The sequence below is a fragment of the Tachysurus vachellii genome, chromosome 6, assembly GCF_030014155.1.
Source record: "Tachysurus vachellii isolate PV-2020 chromosome 6, HZAU_Pvac_v1, whole genome shotgun sequence".
Taxonomy (NCBI): Eukaryota; Metazoa; Chordata; class Actinopteri; order Siluriformes; family Bagridae; genus Tachysurus; species Tachysurus vachellii.
This window is the reverse complement of record NC_083465.1, coordinates 7,904,442-7,919,881: the sequence shown is the minus strand read 5'-3', so window position 1 is coordinate 7,919,881 and position 15,440 is coordinate 7,904,442. Positions and strand designations below refer to the sequence as shown.

At 39.5% G+C, this 15,440-nt stretch overlaps 1 protein-coding gene across 4 annotated transcripts in view; it reads right to left on the bottom strand.

Moving 5' to 3' along the window:
* The window catches only part of lyst (lysosomal trafficking regulator), a 93,812-nt gene that overhangs the window by 43,754 nt on the left and 34,618 nt on the right, over nucleotides 1–15,440 (bottom strand). For all 4 annotated transcript variants that reach the window (XM_060871987.1, XM_060871989.1, XM_060871988.1 and 1 more), the window contains 3 exons: nucleotides 6,881–6,990; nucleotides 5,282–5,615; nucleotides 49–163 (listed from right to left, as the gene is read on the bottom strand). In XM_060871987.1, coding sequence (XP_060727970.1) covers nucleotides 49–163; nucleotides 5,282–5,615; nucleotides 6,881–6,990 — 559 coding nt within the window. The remainder of the gene's footprint in view (nucleotides 1–48; nucleotides 164–5,281; nucleotides 5,616–6,880; nucleotides 6,991–15,440) is intronic.

Genomic DNA, 15,440 nt, shown 5'->3' with positions numbered 1-15,440 from the left:
ATAATACATACTAACAAGCACTGCAATCAGATTACATCTGGAACCTACCTGAATAAGCAGGCTCCAGTAGAAACATCAGCCCACACTTGCAGCATTAGGGCTTTGGAGCCAACAGAAAGAACATGGAGGAGGTTATTTTCTCCAACTCCCGGCATAACCTGAGCTGGAAAAGCCACCATATAGTCAGATATAGTCCGATGTCTAGTAATCAAATTAAATGTTTGAATAAATAAATACTCTTCTACGTAATCATATACATTTCTTAGAAAAATTTTCTAGAACCTAGACACATTTAAATTTCAAGTTTATATTTGTCATATGTACATATGTCAGTGACAGTTTGTACAATGAAATAATTAAAGTGAAGCTCAGGCAAACTACAGCACGTATAAACAACAAAAAGGTTAAAAAGTCAGGTTATAACAAACTTAAACCTCCGCAGAAAATAAAGTTGGAGCCAAGCCGATCTGACTATTGACGTGTGAAGGGTCCATGGCAATCATAGGTGTGCAACAAGGAACTTGATGCTCCTGACTCTCTACAGTGGCCCCATCAATTTATAAGGAGGTGTGACTAACCACCTGCACCCTCCTAAAATCAGTGATCATCTTTTTAATTTTGCTGATGTCGAGGCAGAGGTTGCCATCATTGCACCACTGTGATAGCACTCTCTATGTAGGCTGTCTCGTAATAAATGACACAAAAACAAGAAAAAATATATCTTTCTATTTCTATAAGGTGATCCGAACAAAATTCAGGAAATGTTGGGACATTATTTAAGTTTGAATAAAATGAAAAATAAAAGACGTTCAAATCACAAGAGCCAATATTTAATTCACAATAGAACATAGATAACATAACACATTTTATCCACTACATGAGCTCATTTCAAATTTGATGTCTGCTACGAGTCTCAAAATAGTTGGGACGGGGGCATGTTTACCATGGTGTAGCATCTCCTCTTCTTTTTAAACTTTCTTGAGTTTATGAGTTTCTAGTGTTTTGGTGTTGGAATTTGGTCCCATTCTTGCCTGATAGGTTTCCAGCTGCTGAAGAGTTTGTGGTCATCTTTGACGTATTTTTCATTTAATGATGCGCCAAATGTTCTCTATAGGTTAAAGTTCTGGCAATCAGGTATAGAATGTCAGGATTGACGAAGTAGGTAAGAAGAGACTATCAGACTAGGAACCCAGAACACCAGGGGCTCAGGAGTGGCATGTATATACGTATATATTGACAGAGAGAAAGAGAGAGAGAGAGAGAGAGAGAGAGAAGGGAGTAAATTATTAGGTATGATTGTAATCAGGTGGACAATGTACATTATGTGCAAAGTGCAGAAAGGGACTCTGGCAAGACTAGCTATGATGATATAACTAAAATGCTAGAGCCAGAAGGTGACACAGAGACAGGCTTCCTGGGACGTGAAGCATCCCACCAGACCCACAGTCTGCAAACCTGACAGAAGATATGAACACATCATATCCCTATTTTAGGGTTCTAAGCCGACAGCATCCAGACATCCCAGTTCATCAAACACACTATGTCCATGAACCCTTCAGGTCTGCTCATTTACCTAAGAAAAGCTATTCATAAAAAGCTAGACTAAAATGAGACTGTGTCTGAGTCCCAAACACTAATTGGAAGGCTGTTACAAAGCTGTGGGGCTCTGAAATAAAAAGCTCTGCCCCCTGCTGTAGCCATTTGTACTTGAGATACAGTACTACCAAAAAGTCTGCACCATTTGATCAACATAGGCGTTACAAAATCACAAAAAACAAAATCACTCAGTTACTGTGGTGTGTGACAATTAAGTGCTTTATTGGTAAGTAATAATATTTTATAATCGTTGCAAAATTTGATTGGAAGCTTAATTCTGGCTGCCTGTGGTATTAGTAAAACACTTCTGTCTTGTCAGAGTTAAGCAGAAGAAAGTTATTAAGCATCCACTGTCTGATGTCATTCACACAATCTTCAATCTTATTAAGCTGGTGACTCACATCTGACTTAGCTGAAACATAATAGCTGCATGTCATCAGCATAACAGTGGAATACCATGTTTACAAATATTTGCACCAAGGGGTAGCATATATAGGGGGAAAAGCAATGGGCCTAAAACAGAACCTTGTGGAACACCAAACATTATCTTAGTTTGTTTAGAGTAGTCACCATTCAGATCTACAAACTGATAGCAATCAGTCAAGTAAGACATTAGAGGGCTGTCCCTTTAACACCAACATGTTCTATTCTATCACGTAAAATAGCATGGTCAATGGTATCAAAAGCTGCACTAATATCAAGCAACACCAACAAAGAGACACAACACTGATCAGAGGCCGATAACAGGTCATTTACACCTTTAACCAGTGCTGTCTCTATGCTACAATGAAGTCCTTAATCCAGACTGATACATAATGAATATTATTCCTATGTAGGAATTATCTATTAAATTGTTTGGTATTAAATTAATGGTCTGAATATTCTGCCTGATATAAATTCTTCCATTGAAATAATTCATAAAGTCTTTACTGCTACAAATAGATGGTGTGCTGACTACAGATGCCGATGGCAAGGCAAATTGTGTTCACCTGACAGTGGTTTCTGGAAACATTCCTGGGCCCATTTAGTAATGTCATTGACACAGTCATGCCGATGAGTGATGCAGTGTTGTCTGAGGGCCTGAAGACCACTGGCATCCAATAAAGGTCTCCGGCCCTTGTCCCTTACACACAGAGCTTTCTCCAGTTTCTCTGAACCTTTTGATGTTATACACTGTAGATGATGACATTTGCAAAGCCTTTGCAATTTGATGTTGAGGAACATTTTTTAAAAAGTATTCAACAATCTTTTTATGCACTCTTTCACAGATTGGAGAGCCTCTGCCCCATCTTTACATCTAAGAGACTCTGCCTCCCTAAGACATCCCTTTTATAGATAATCATGTTACAGACCTGATATCAATTAATTTAATTAGTCATTTATTACCCCATGCCAACTTTTTTGAAACCTGTACCAGGCATCAAATTTGAAATGAGCTCATTTAGTGGATAACAGTGTAACATTTCTCAGTTTAAACATTTCATATGTATATTATATGTAATTGTATATGTATATTATTCATTTTGAATAAAATATTGGCTCATGTGATTTAAAAGTCTTTTAGTTTTCATTTTATTCTAATTTAAATAACATCCCAACATTTCCGGAATTCGGGTTGTATTTGTCTGCTCAGTTTCATCATGGTACTTTTTTTAGGGCCAAAGTGGGAGTAATGGGCATGCTCAGAGAAAAAGTTCCCTAAGCGAGCTAAAGAGCTGAGTGAGGTCCTTAGCAAAGCCAAACGGGCCAAAAGACCTCCTCCAACAAGCCTAAGCCTAGCAACATCCAGAAAGGGTGGGAGAGTGAGGGAAGCATCCTCCACATAGCAAGTTGCAGAACAGGGTCCTCAATGGAACCAAAGTGGAGCAACGCGTTTGGCTGGGGCAAATACGGAGCCACACTTCCACTAGAACACTGTCACATTTTCAGGGAAAGACAGCCAATCAGACCCAAATGAAGGACCAAATTCCTTGCTTTAATTTAGCAGAAAACACTTAACATGACATAACCAAAAGAATAAAAAGTAAACATGGCAATACCTCAAATTAAACATGCAACAATAACTAACAAAAACAGATACAAAAGGGCAGGCATATATACGCAGCGACATATTAAGGACAACGGGAAACAGGTGGCAATACTTATGGGAAGGCACCTGAACTTAAGTAAGGAAAACCACATGAAAGTATTCCCTCTGGTGGTCTGGCCTAGTAGTTCCTAACAACTTCTCTTGATTGTTCACTTTGACACAGATAAACCTACATATTAGTGGGTGTTTTTGATCTGGCCAACTTTTTTAAATGGATTTTATCTTTTTATATTATAGTTATTACTCTGATGCTTTTTTTGAGCCTAATGATGCTGTTGTTCTAAAATGTATATAATCAACATGAAACATCAAATACCTGGGTTTTGAAGACTAATTGAAATACAAACAAACAAATTTGTTACCTCTTTATGAGTGAAAACGTATGTGTAACAATTGTAAAATTAGTTTTTTTCATTTTCACTCAAAAAATCTGTTTTCTTTGTGATTCTGTTTAATTTTTTTTAAAATTCAGATTCTTTAAATTTGACTGTATTATAGTATTATTTATTTGATTTCGATCTATCGACTTAATTTTAATGACACTTATAGATATGGAGTTCATATTATGCGCGATTAGTAATAAATGTATGGTCACTTTAAGAGACCCTTGGGTTTGAGTGTGTTCTTCTCTTCATCCCAGTTCACACCAAGCCAAGTTAGGATGAGGCTGTCTTGTGGCTCACAGAGCCAAAAGTAATAATAAACAATGTATAAAAGGTTTAAATATGTTCAATGAAAGTGTCATTAGATGTGTCTTAAGATAAGGTGCAATGTGTGATTGCACTGATATATTGATAATTTACTTTTATCAGAGTTAATATTACGTGTAATTGCATGGGTCATTTACTGACAGAAAGTTAGGTTAATTGGAGAAGCCACAAGATACATGCTTAGAAACAGAAATTTTCCATTTGTGCAGGTATCTTATTGCATAATTTTGCTTGTCATTGTACTGACATATATACTGGTTAAGATGTCTCTCTCAATAAGACATGATGATTGTTCTCATATAAAAAGCAGTTTGTGCCAAGCCACGTTGGGATCAGTTTGTCTTGTGGCTCACATAGCCAAGGATACTGAAGTTAATCGGAGAAGCCACGATATACACGATTATAAACAGAAATTTCCCATTTCTGCAGAATAAAAAGTCATGAGGAGCCACAGAAGTCTGGTGTACATTCGTTTTAGACGTGAAATGCAGAGCTGATATCCATCACATTGGATACATTACATATGTTTGAGTGGTAATAATGTAAATTGGTTTCATCCATTGTTATTTAATCAACCGCCACACTAAGCTTAACTGAAGCAAAAATTCAATAATAGCTGGGTGTGAGGAAATGTATATGATTTTCTTAAACCAGTGTGCAAATGAACAGTAACAAACTAAAAAATAATTTGCTATTTAAGGTCAGGCAAACGTTGCTGTACTTCAGAAACAGACTACAGGCAAACGAGATATGTGTCATTTAAATGATTTCTAAATTAAAACTCGATGTAATAAAGACCTAGTAGAATGCATATTGCAATAGTAAAACCAAAGTCCATACAATTAAATCATACAAATTAAAACAACTGTGGAAAGTCATTCTTTACCTCTGTCTGTAGGCTTCTCACCGTTGTTCTTCACAAATCTTACCCAAAGCGAGGCACTAAAGCCACTGGCCATATGTGGCCAGCAGTTCTGTCCAAGTAGAGGCAAATGGAGAGGAGCAATGTGCCAAGGAGAAGCCTCAAAATGAGTGAGATGACTCTCATCCTCACATGCACCCAGTTTGACCCCCCAGACAGTACCCACTGGTCCAACTGCGGAATTTGTGCCAGTGTTGTGGTCACTGGTGTAAAGGGACATGGGAAAAGACAAGTAATGTAGTGGCTCCATTTCTGTGTTAGCCTCCACCATCTTTAGAATGCCATTCAGCAGAATCTCCTAAAGAAAAAAAAAGAAAAAAAAAGAAACTATAATACCTAACAAGTATAATTTATTGTAGCTTTCAGAGAGGTAAAAGTGGCAAACAGCCATATGGTTAAAATAAGCATTACATAACCATACACATACAATTCCAGTACTCAAATATAAACATTTGTAAATCCTAACACTACTTTTTCATGTTTGAACAACTTATCAACATGTGTCTGTACCTTCCCTTATATAGGTCAAATTTATAACACAACCATACTATTCAACAATAAACTATAGCCTCAGTCTGAGTTGCTGAAACTGTTCCTTATGCAGCATTTCTTTCTATATCATTATCCACTAAATAATGACTATTGTACTGTGTTTTCAAAACGTTTTGAATTTTTTTGCCCATGTAGTCAATTAATTACATTGATTTAGTTTCCCTTTGTCTTTAAGTAAAAGGCTAAAAGGCTAATCTTTTAGGTTGAGATGGTGTGCATGCCACTAAGAAGGGTTTCTTGCAGCATAGCACATAGTCATAGAACAAGCCTAGCAAACAAGCAAGCTAAACTGACCATCTGCTAGCTGCAAGAAGTTGCCACCCCATATTGAGCCTTCCCCAAATTTGAAAAATAAAATGTTTAATAGAAACATGGATTAAAAAAAGCTAGTCTGCCTGGATATAGTTATACACATTAGCCTCGCATAACAGGCAGGGGAGGTGCTGTCACAGTTATTTATGATGTAAATTTATGACACATGTAGCCACAAAAAATAAGTATACCGAGATGATTCCAAGTGTTATTTACAGAACCCCAGAGCCAAATATAATTAAATATAATATGTAATAATTCAAGACTTTCATTGCAAACCTGACCTACAGTATGTTTCACAATCCATGCATCACCTGGTAGATAATGTGTGAAGCACAACAAATGTATTTGTATTCTAAGAAGTGTGCATGTAGGGTGCTGCATGATCCCAATCACTGACCAGTTGATAACTTATACAAAATAAACTTCATGTTAAAACTAGAATAAATTTCCTGCTTACATGATTGCACGTTTGACCATAAAGTACACAGTTTAAAAAAGGGAATGACACTATTGGATGTTACCCAGATGAGAATGGGTTCTCTTTCAATTTTGGTTAAATTCAGATTGTCTTTCCTTATATTATCATAGGGAACTTCTCCTTACCACCGTCACTTCTAGCTTGCTCACTGAGGACAAATTTATCATGTAAACTGCAATAACATTCTTCAGTATAATGTGATGTGGAAGGACTCTTACAGTAGGTGGAGTCTTCTCCAGGAAGAGATGTATTAACAAAGACACTTCTTCTGCTGTTATCCTGTCTTTCACCATTGAAACCAGCAGCTCCACCAGTAGGGTATGGCAATCTGTAAGGAAAGATAAACAACCAGTCAGAACTGTAATCATTTGAAGTTTTTTGTTTTTTTGTTGATCTGTGGAAGGTTTTGTTGGGGTTGGGATGAATGAGTTTTCAAAAAACAGAGATGGGGCAAGTGTAAATATGAGGAGGCTCAGCTTTTCAATCAGATGCTGAGAAATGAAGACTATGAACAGCATTTGTATGCATGTGTCTATTTTGTCCACAAGAATAAGGGCTTGATGGAGGGTGGTGGCAATGCAATCATCTGTGAAGTGGTTTAGAAGATACACAAACTGCATGGGGTCCTGTAGCGGTGGCAGCAGGGGTGGAAGCAGGGTTTTAATATGCCTCTAGTGTGAGCCGCTCAAAGCACTTCATGATGGGTGTGACAGCAATAGGTCGATAGTCAAGATAGTCATACTGAAGACTTCTTCAGCATGGTGACAATGGTAGTGGTCTTGAGACATATTGACTAGGGTGCCAGATATAGCAAGGAATCATAGGGTCTAATACCGTAACATGCTCTGGCCCCATTCCAACACCACTTGGTAATGTAGCTTACAGCACATTGTGGCTGCTGAATTGCTAGATGTCCAGGTGGTGTTTCGAAAACAATGTAAGTTTTATAGAAAACTGGAGAACTTTTATTTGTCCATCCCATTCAAGAATGCACTAAACATAAATGTAGAAACACTCAAAAAATTGCTATTAGTAGCCTGATTAGTATAAAAATAGATCATAGTAAATCCACAGCCAGCACCTTTGATGTGAAACTAGAACTGTTAAATATAAGACCTCCTGCATCTAAGGTAATCATTATTATTGATTAAGATTTTAGTGTTCTATGGTTAACAAAAACATAGATTAAATCAACAAGTATGAACTATTAAATTAAACTTGTCATTCTGTTTATAGTTATATACATCAACCATGCCTAACAGGCAGGGGATGTGGTGTTGCATATATTCATTTTGATAAGATAGGTGCCACGCAAAAATAAAGATATAAATTCAACACATTTGAAATTCTTTATACTAGCAAAAAATAGGTAGCCACAAAAAATAAGACCACCAAGACGATTCCACTAATTGTTATTTTCAGACCCCCAGGGCCATATTCTGCATTCCTATGTGAATTTGCAGATTTTATATCAAAGTTGTTTTTCTTGTTATTGTTGGAAACTTGTTGGAAAGTCAAACCCTCAGAGAACAGAAGCTGCCCCTTTACTAGATTCAGGAGGAAATAATCAATCAAAACATAAAAGGACCCACTTAAAATTGGGGTCACACTTAGTCACACTCGAACAGTCCAAAATCTAAAACCATTAACTTTGTCAAAAGGTGTCATGACATACACACTTCACCATGCTAAACATACATTCATGTCTGGTACTGCAGAGAAATTCACCAATAGCCTCCCAAAAATGTCATATTATAATCATATATTACCGTATTAGTCGACTGATTACTTTAGGCAAAATTCCGTCTCCCTAAAAAATTCAAAACCCTAGAAGGAAAATAATTAAAGAGAAAAATCTATCACCCTAGTACAATGTTCACATACACATCTTAAGACAGAGCCTAATTTAGAACCAGTTCTTTCTTTTTTCGACAGCCAAAGCACCGGCTCTGAACCAGGAAAAGTGGTTCTTAAGTAGCACCAAAATGTTGCTGGTCTAGACTTAAGAACCGCTTGTGTCAGGGGCTGGGGGCGGGGCTACTGTTAGCGCATTTGATAATGTACCTTAAGTATACCAATGTTTAATACACTTTTACTTTACCGCACTATGATACATTATCAGCACACATGATAGTAAGTAGCTACATGATAAGGCTAACTTTTTTCTGTGTTAATGATAAAATAACGTTATGTACTTTCTCGATAACAACCTCCGTTTATTACATGGAGCTTACATGGAGCTGCACGTACACGTTGGATTCGTTTGGGTGTTAATGTAGGTTCACAAAGCCATGAGCATTAACAGTAAAGCAACATCCGCCATTGTTGATGTGTTTGTGTTTGCCGCTGATGCGCTAAAGTTGCTGGGACACGTGACGTATACAGTGACATCAGACTCGGCTCTGTGATGGCTCTCTAGCCGGTGGAAAGGCAAACCGGTTCTTAGAAGGTTCGCCAGTGGAACCAACTTTGAACCAGCACTAGCTCTGACTTGGAGGAGTACACGTCAACAGTGAAGTTACATCGGCAAGTGCACTGATGACGTGACCGTCTCCAAGACCATCACCACATGCTCCACCCAGAAGCCGTGGATGAATGCTAATGTTCGTGCGCTGCTGAGGACTAGAGACCTAGCCTTCAGAAAAGGGGACAGGGCGGCCCTAAGAACAGCAAGGACCAAACTGTCCCGAGCCATCAAAGAGGCAAAGCGTGCACATGCCCAGACAATCCACAGCCACTTCCCAGACAGCGGGAACACCTGGCGCATCTGGCAGGGCATACAGGCGATCAGGATCTACAAGACAGCTTCACCTGCTTGTGACAGCGATGCCTCCCTCCCAGATGCGCTGAACGACTTCTACACTCAGTTTGAGATGCAGAACAACGTAGCGGCAAGGAAGACCATCCCTCCCCCAGACGACCAGGTACTCTGTCTATCCACGGCCAACGTGAGGAGAACTCTATGCAGAGTTAACCTATGGAAGGCTGCTGGACCAGATAACATTCCTGGCAGGGTGTTTAGGGAATGTGCAGAACAGCTAGCAGATGTCTTTACTGACATCTTCAACATTTCCCATTGAGCAGCGCCATTGTTCCTGTCCCAAAGAAGTCTACAGTGTCCTGCCTCACTGAATATTGTCCCGTTGCACTCACACCCATAGTTATGAAGTGCTTTGAGAAGCTCGTCTTGAGGCACATCAAGACACAGTTACCACCCTCACTGGACCCCCGACAGTTTGCATATCGTCCAAACAGCTCCACAGACGATGCCATTGCCACAGCCCTCCATTTAGCCCTCACCCTCACCTGGACAATAAAGACACTTATGTATGAATGTTGTTCATAGACTTTAGTTCAGCATTCAATACAATCATCCCTCAGCACCTGATTGGGAAGCTGAGCCTGCTGGGACTAAACACCTCCCTCTGCAATTGGATCCGGGACTTCCTGACCGGGAGACCTCAGTCAGTCCGGATCGGGAACAGTATCTCCAGCACCACCACACTGAACACTGGAGCCCCTCACGGCTGCGTGCTCAGTCCACTGCTGTTCACCTAGCTGACTCACGACTGTGCAGCAATGCACTGATCGAATCATATTATCAAGTTCGCTCATGACACGACCGTGGTGGGTCTCATCAACAAGAACAGCAGCATACAGGGAGGACATGCAACAGCTAACTACCTGGTGTAGAGCCAACAACCTTTCTCTGAATGTGGATAAAACTAAAGAGATGGTTGTAGAATTCAGAAGAGCACAGAGGGACCACTCTCCGCTGAACAGCAACGGTTCATCCGTAGAGATCGTCAAGAGCACCAAATTTCTTGGTGTTCATCTAGCGGAGAACCTCACCTGGTCACTCAACAAGAGTTCCATTACCAAAAAAGGCCAGCAGCGTCTCTACTTCCTACGAAGGCTGAGAAAGGCACATCTCCCTCCCCATATCCTGACCATGTTCTACAGAGGGACCATTGAGAGCATTCTGAGCAGCTGCATCACTGTCTGGTTTGGGAACTGTACGATCTCGGATCGCAAAACCCTGCAGCGGATAGTGAGGACAGCTGAGAAGATCATTGGGGTCTCTCTTCCATCAATCATCCGGGCCCTCATGACCAGACTGTGTAACAGTTTCTTTCCACAAGCCATCAGACTTCTCAATAACTAAACTGAACTGTACTGAGCACAACATACACACGCACATCATCTGTATGGACTGCATAGACCTACACCAAACACACACCAACACATCAAACTGTTTACATGCTGTTTTGCACACTTTTTGGCTCTTTTGCACAAACTGCAAACAACATTTCAGTTGTTTTGCACATACTGTACAATATCTCAGTCATCTTGCACATACTATACAATATTTCAGTAGTTTGCTGTTTTTGCACAATTCTATACATATAGACTATACATACATATATCTCAAGGACCTGCTGCTAAGAAACTGTGTTCATTCTAGTATTACTGCACAAACTATTGTTTGAACATTCAGTATTCACACTGGTCGGCGCTGTTTCTGTTTACTGTTTATTGTCTTTTGTGTATTGTATTTTTTGTGCTTTTTGTATTGTCTTGTAACTTTTTGTCTGCACTGTCTTTTGTCCTGCCTGTCTTGTCCTGCACTGTTTGCACCAGGTTGCACAGTTGCACTTTATGTGGTTAAGACTACTTACAAGTCCTTAGCCCTGTCTTTGTTTTATGTAGCACTATGATCCTGGAGAAACGTTGTCTCAATTTCACTATGTACTGCAACAGCTATATATGGTTGAAATGACAATAAAAGCTTCTTGACTTCACTTGAAAAACCAAACAATTTGATAGCTAACTCTCTAGATAATAATATTACTGTTTCCGATCAGAGTTTTTAATGTTTTACTCCCCTTTGAGTGACTGGTTTAATTTCACAAATTTTTCTTCAAAATAATCAACCAGCATAGTAGGTCCCTTACCTACATGTTTCTTTAAACAGATAATACCAGTACCAACCCCATCAAAAAGGAATCAATTCTTCCCTTAGTACTGGTTATGTGCCTAAATACTAGCAGTTTAAATCCAATCTCAACCCATCAGTGTTGTAATGTAACGGAGTACAAATACTTCGTTACTGTACTTAAGTAGAAATTTCACATATCTGTACTTTACTTCGCTTTTTAAAATTACGTCAACTTTCACTTTTACTCCACTACATTTCCTAGATAAAATGTATACTTTTACTCCACTGTATTTCCACTAAGCATCTTCGTTACTCGTTACTAAAAAATAAAATCAGAAGAAATGTGTAAAAAGTAAAAACCTACTGGAGAACCTCACGTTATCATAGACCAGGAGTGGCCAACCAGGCAGAGACCAAGAGCCACATTTTTTACTGTGTTACCGCAAAGAGCCACATCATACACATGGGCACACATGATCACCACCTTTTTTTCCCTGCCATTTTGAGAGCGAACTTGACAAATTGTTTACTCAAATGATCTTGCTCCTACTGGAAAACTTTGAGGTATTTTCATCCCACTCACATGCGCGTTTGACAAAAATACCGTATTGAACTCAAGCGAAGCGAACACGCATATTAAAAAGACACAAATACAAACTTCGATATGAACGTAAGAGCATGAAACCGGGCAAAGAGCCGCATGTGGCTCGGGAGCTGCGGGGTGGTCGTCTACGACAGGAGAGTGTTCTTGATCTGTTCACTCCTGGAGAGTGTTCTTGATCTGGCCAACTGTTGTGAAGGGTGTTCACAACAGGACGGAGCTTCACAGTGCAGAGTTTTTAAGTGAAAACCAAAGAGTTTTTAAGTGAAAAAAGTGGAATGTTATGCAATGGCCAAGTCAATCACCTGACCTGAATCCGATTGAGCATGCATTTCACTTGCTGAAGACAAAACTCAAGGGAAAATGCCCCAAGAACAAGCAGGAACTGAAGACAGTTGCAGTAGAGGCCTGGCAGAGCATCACCAGGGATGAAACCCAGCGTCTTGTGATGTCTATGCGTTCCAGACTTCAGGCTGTAATTGACTGTAAAGGATTTGCAACCAAGTATTAAAAAAGTGAAAGTTTGATTTATGATTATTATTCTGTCCTATTACTTTTGGTCCCTTAACAAGTGGGAGGCACATATGCAAACTGTTGTAATTCCTACACCGTTCACCTGATTTGGATGTAAATGCCCTCAAATTAAAGCTGACAGTCTGCAGTTAAAGCACAACTTTCATTTCATTTCAAATCCATTGTAGTGGTGTATAGAGCCAAAAATGTTAGAATTGTGTCGATGTCCCAATATTTATGGACCTGACTGTATATACTGCTTCTGCCTTGCTCATTAGGAAAAATTGTTAAGAGATACAGTCATGTGAAAAAATTAGGACACCCCATTAAATATATTGAGTTCTTTATTAAGAAATGTCAATTTATGATCTTGTTTTAGTTTGGACTTGTAGATGATTGTGATGTCAAGACAAGTCCCAGTCAAGTTTCACATTGATTATAAAATACTATTACTAAACTCTAAAGCACTTAATGGTCTCGCACTTCGATCAAAAGGTGCAGGCTTTTTGGTAGTACCTCAAGTACAAAAGGCTACAACAGGGGGCAAAGCCTTTTTCTTACAGAGCCCCACTGTTATGAAACAGCCTTCCAATTAGTGTTCGGGTCTCAGTGTTTAAGTCCAGGCTAAAAACACATTTGTTTAGTCTAGCTTTTTATGAATAGTTTTTCTTAGGTAAAAGAGCAGATCTGGAGGGTTAATGGGCATAGAGTGTTTGGTGAACTGGGAAGTCTGGATGTTGTTGGCTTACCACCTTTGCAAGTTGCTTAGGTTTGCAGACTGTGGAGTGGTGGGACGCTTTACATGACAGGAAGCCCTCATCCCAGGTTCTCCTCTCTCTCCCTCTCTGTCGAGCTATATATGCCACTCCCGAGCTCCCAGTGTTCCGAATTACTAGTCTGATCGTCTCTTCTTACAGAGCTACTTCGTCACTCCTGGCGTTCTACCCCTGGTTGGAGTCTCGTTGCCAGTGTGCCCTCTGCCAGAGATTTATCTGCATGGTCAGCAAGTGACTCTTGGGATTGCTGTGGATGGAGCCACCCGGAAACTGTCATGTCTCCTTTGAAAAAATGTTGTGTCAGTTAGCTGTATGGTCTGGATTTTATCAGCAATCATTTGAAGACTTTGACAGGAAGGAATTAGTGTTGGGTCCATGGTGAACTTAAGAGTTTGCGCTGTCCCATTAGTTCTACAGGTGCTCTCAGTTGCACTATTATAAACTGTTGTAGAAAGGACATTATCTACACTTACATTATTTACTGTCCAGTGTCACCCAAATGAGGATGGGTTCCCTTCTGAGCCTGGTTCCACTCAAGATTTCTTCCTCATATCAGCTCAGGGAGATTTTTCTTGCTGCTGGCACCTCCGGCTTGCTCATTCGTGATAGGGATAGTATTTTTTAAAATTTTAAATTAATATTTTTAAATTAATTTTAAACTGAGTGTATGTATTCCTTTATTTAATTTATCTTATTTTCGTGTATATATATATATATATATATATATATATATATATATATATATATATATATATATATATATATATTTTTCTCTCCTCTTTACAGAAGTTTCTATACTTCTGTAAAGCTGCTTTGAGACAATGTGAATTGTTAAAAGCGCTATGCAAAAAAAAATTATTGGATTTATGTAATTGCTTGTAAACAACAACACAAACTTTTCACTTATTAAACAAAATAAATGAGCAAAATTAGTATATCAAACTGAGGAAATAGTTAGGACACCATATGCCCTAATAGCTAGTGTTTCCACCTTTGTCTGAAATAACCTCATTGAGATGTCTCTGCCACCTGGACAGCTGCTGCAACAATCGGTATGCATAACTAGAGAATTTCTGTACAAACTGTCTCAGGGAAGGTCATCTACATGCAAATGCTCACGTTTGATGGCTTCTGGCACTTTAGAGAGATGTTCTCTTCATGGATGAATCCCGGTTTTCACTGTACAGGGCAGATGGCAGTATGGCGTCATGTGGGTGAGGGGTTTGCTGATGTCAACATTGTTGATCAAGTGGCCCATTATGGAGGTGGGGTTAGGGTATGGGCAGGCATATGTTACGGACAACAAACACAGGTGCATTTTATTGATGGCATTTTGAATGCACAGAGATACTGTGATGAGACCCTGAGGCCCATTGTTGTGCCTTTCATCCACGACCATTACCTCATGTTGCAGCATGAACATGCATGGCCCCATGTAGCAAGGATCTGTACACAATTCCTGGAAGCTGAAAATAACCCAGTTCTTGCATGGTCAGCATACTCACCGGACATGTTTGGGATGCTCTGGATCGGCATATACAACAGCGTGTTCCAGTTCCTTCCAATACCCACAACTTCACACAGCCATTGAAGAGGAGTGGACCAACATTCCACAGGACACAATCAACAACCTGATCAACTCTATGCGTTGGAGATGTGTTGCACTGCGTGAAGCAAATGGTGGTCACACCAGATACTGACTGGTTTTCTGACCCCCCCTGGACTCCCAAATACGGTAAAACTGCACATTTTAGAGTGGCATTTTATTGTGGCCAGCCTAAGGCACACCTGTACAATAATCATGCTGTCTAATCAGCATCTTGATATGTCACACCTGTGAGGTGGATGTCAATATCACAGGCAAGTGAAGCTGCCTTGTAGTTTGTGATCGCCTGTATGCCCTGCAATATGCGCCAGATGTCTACACTGTCTGAGAAGTGGTTGTGGAT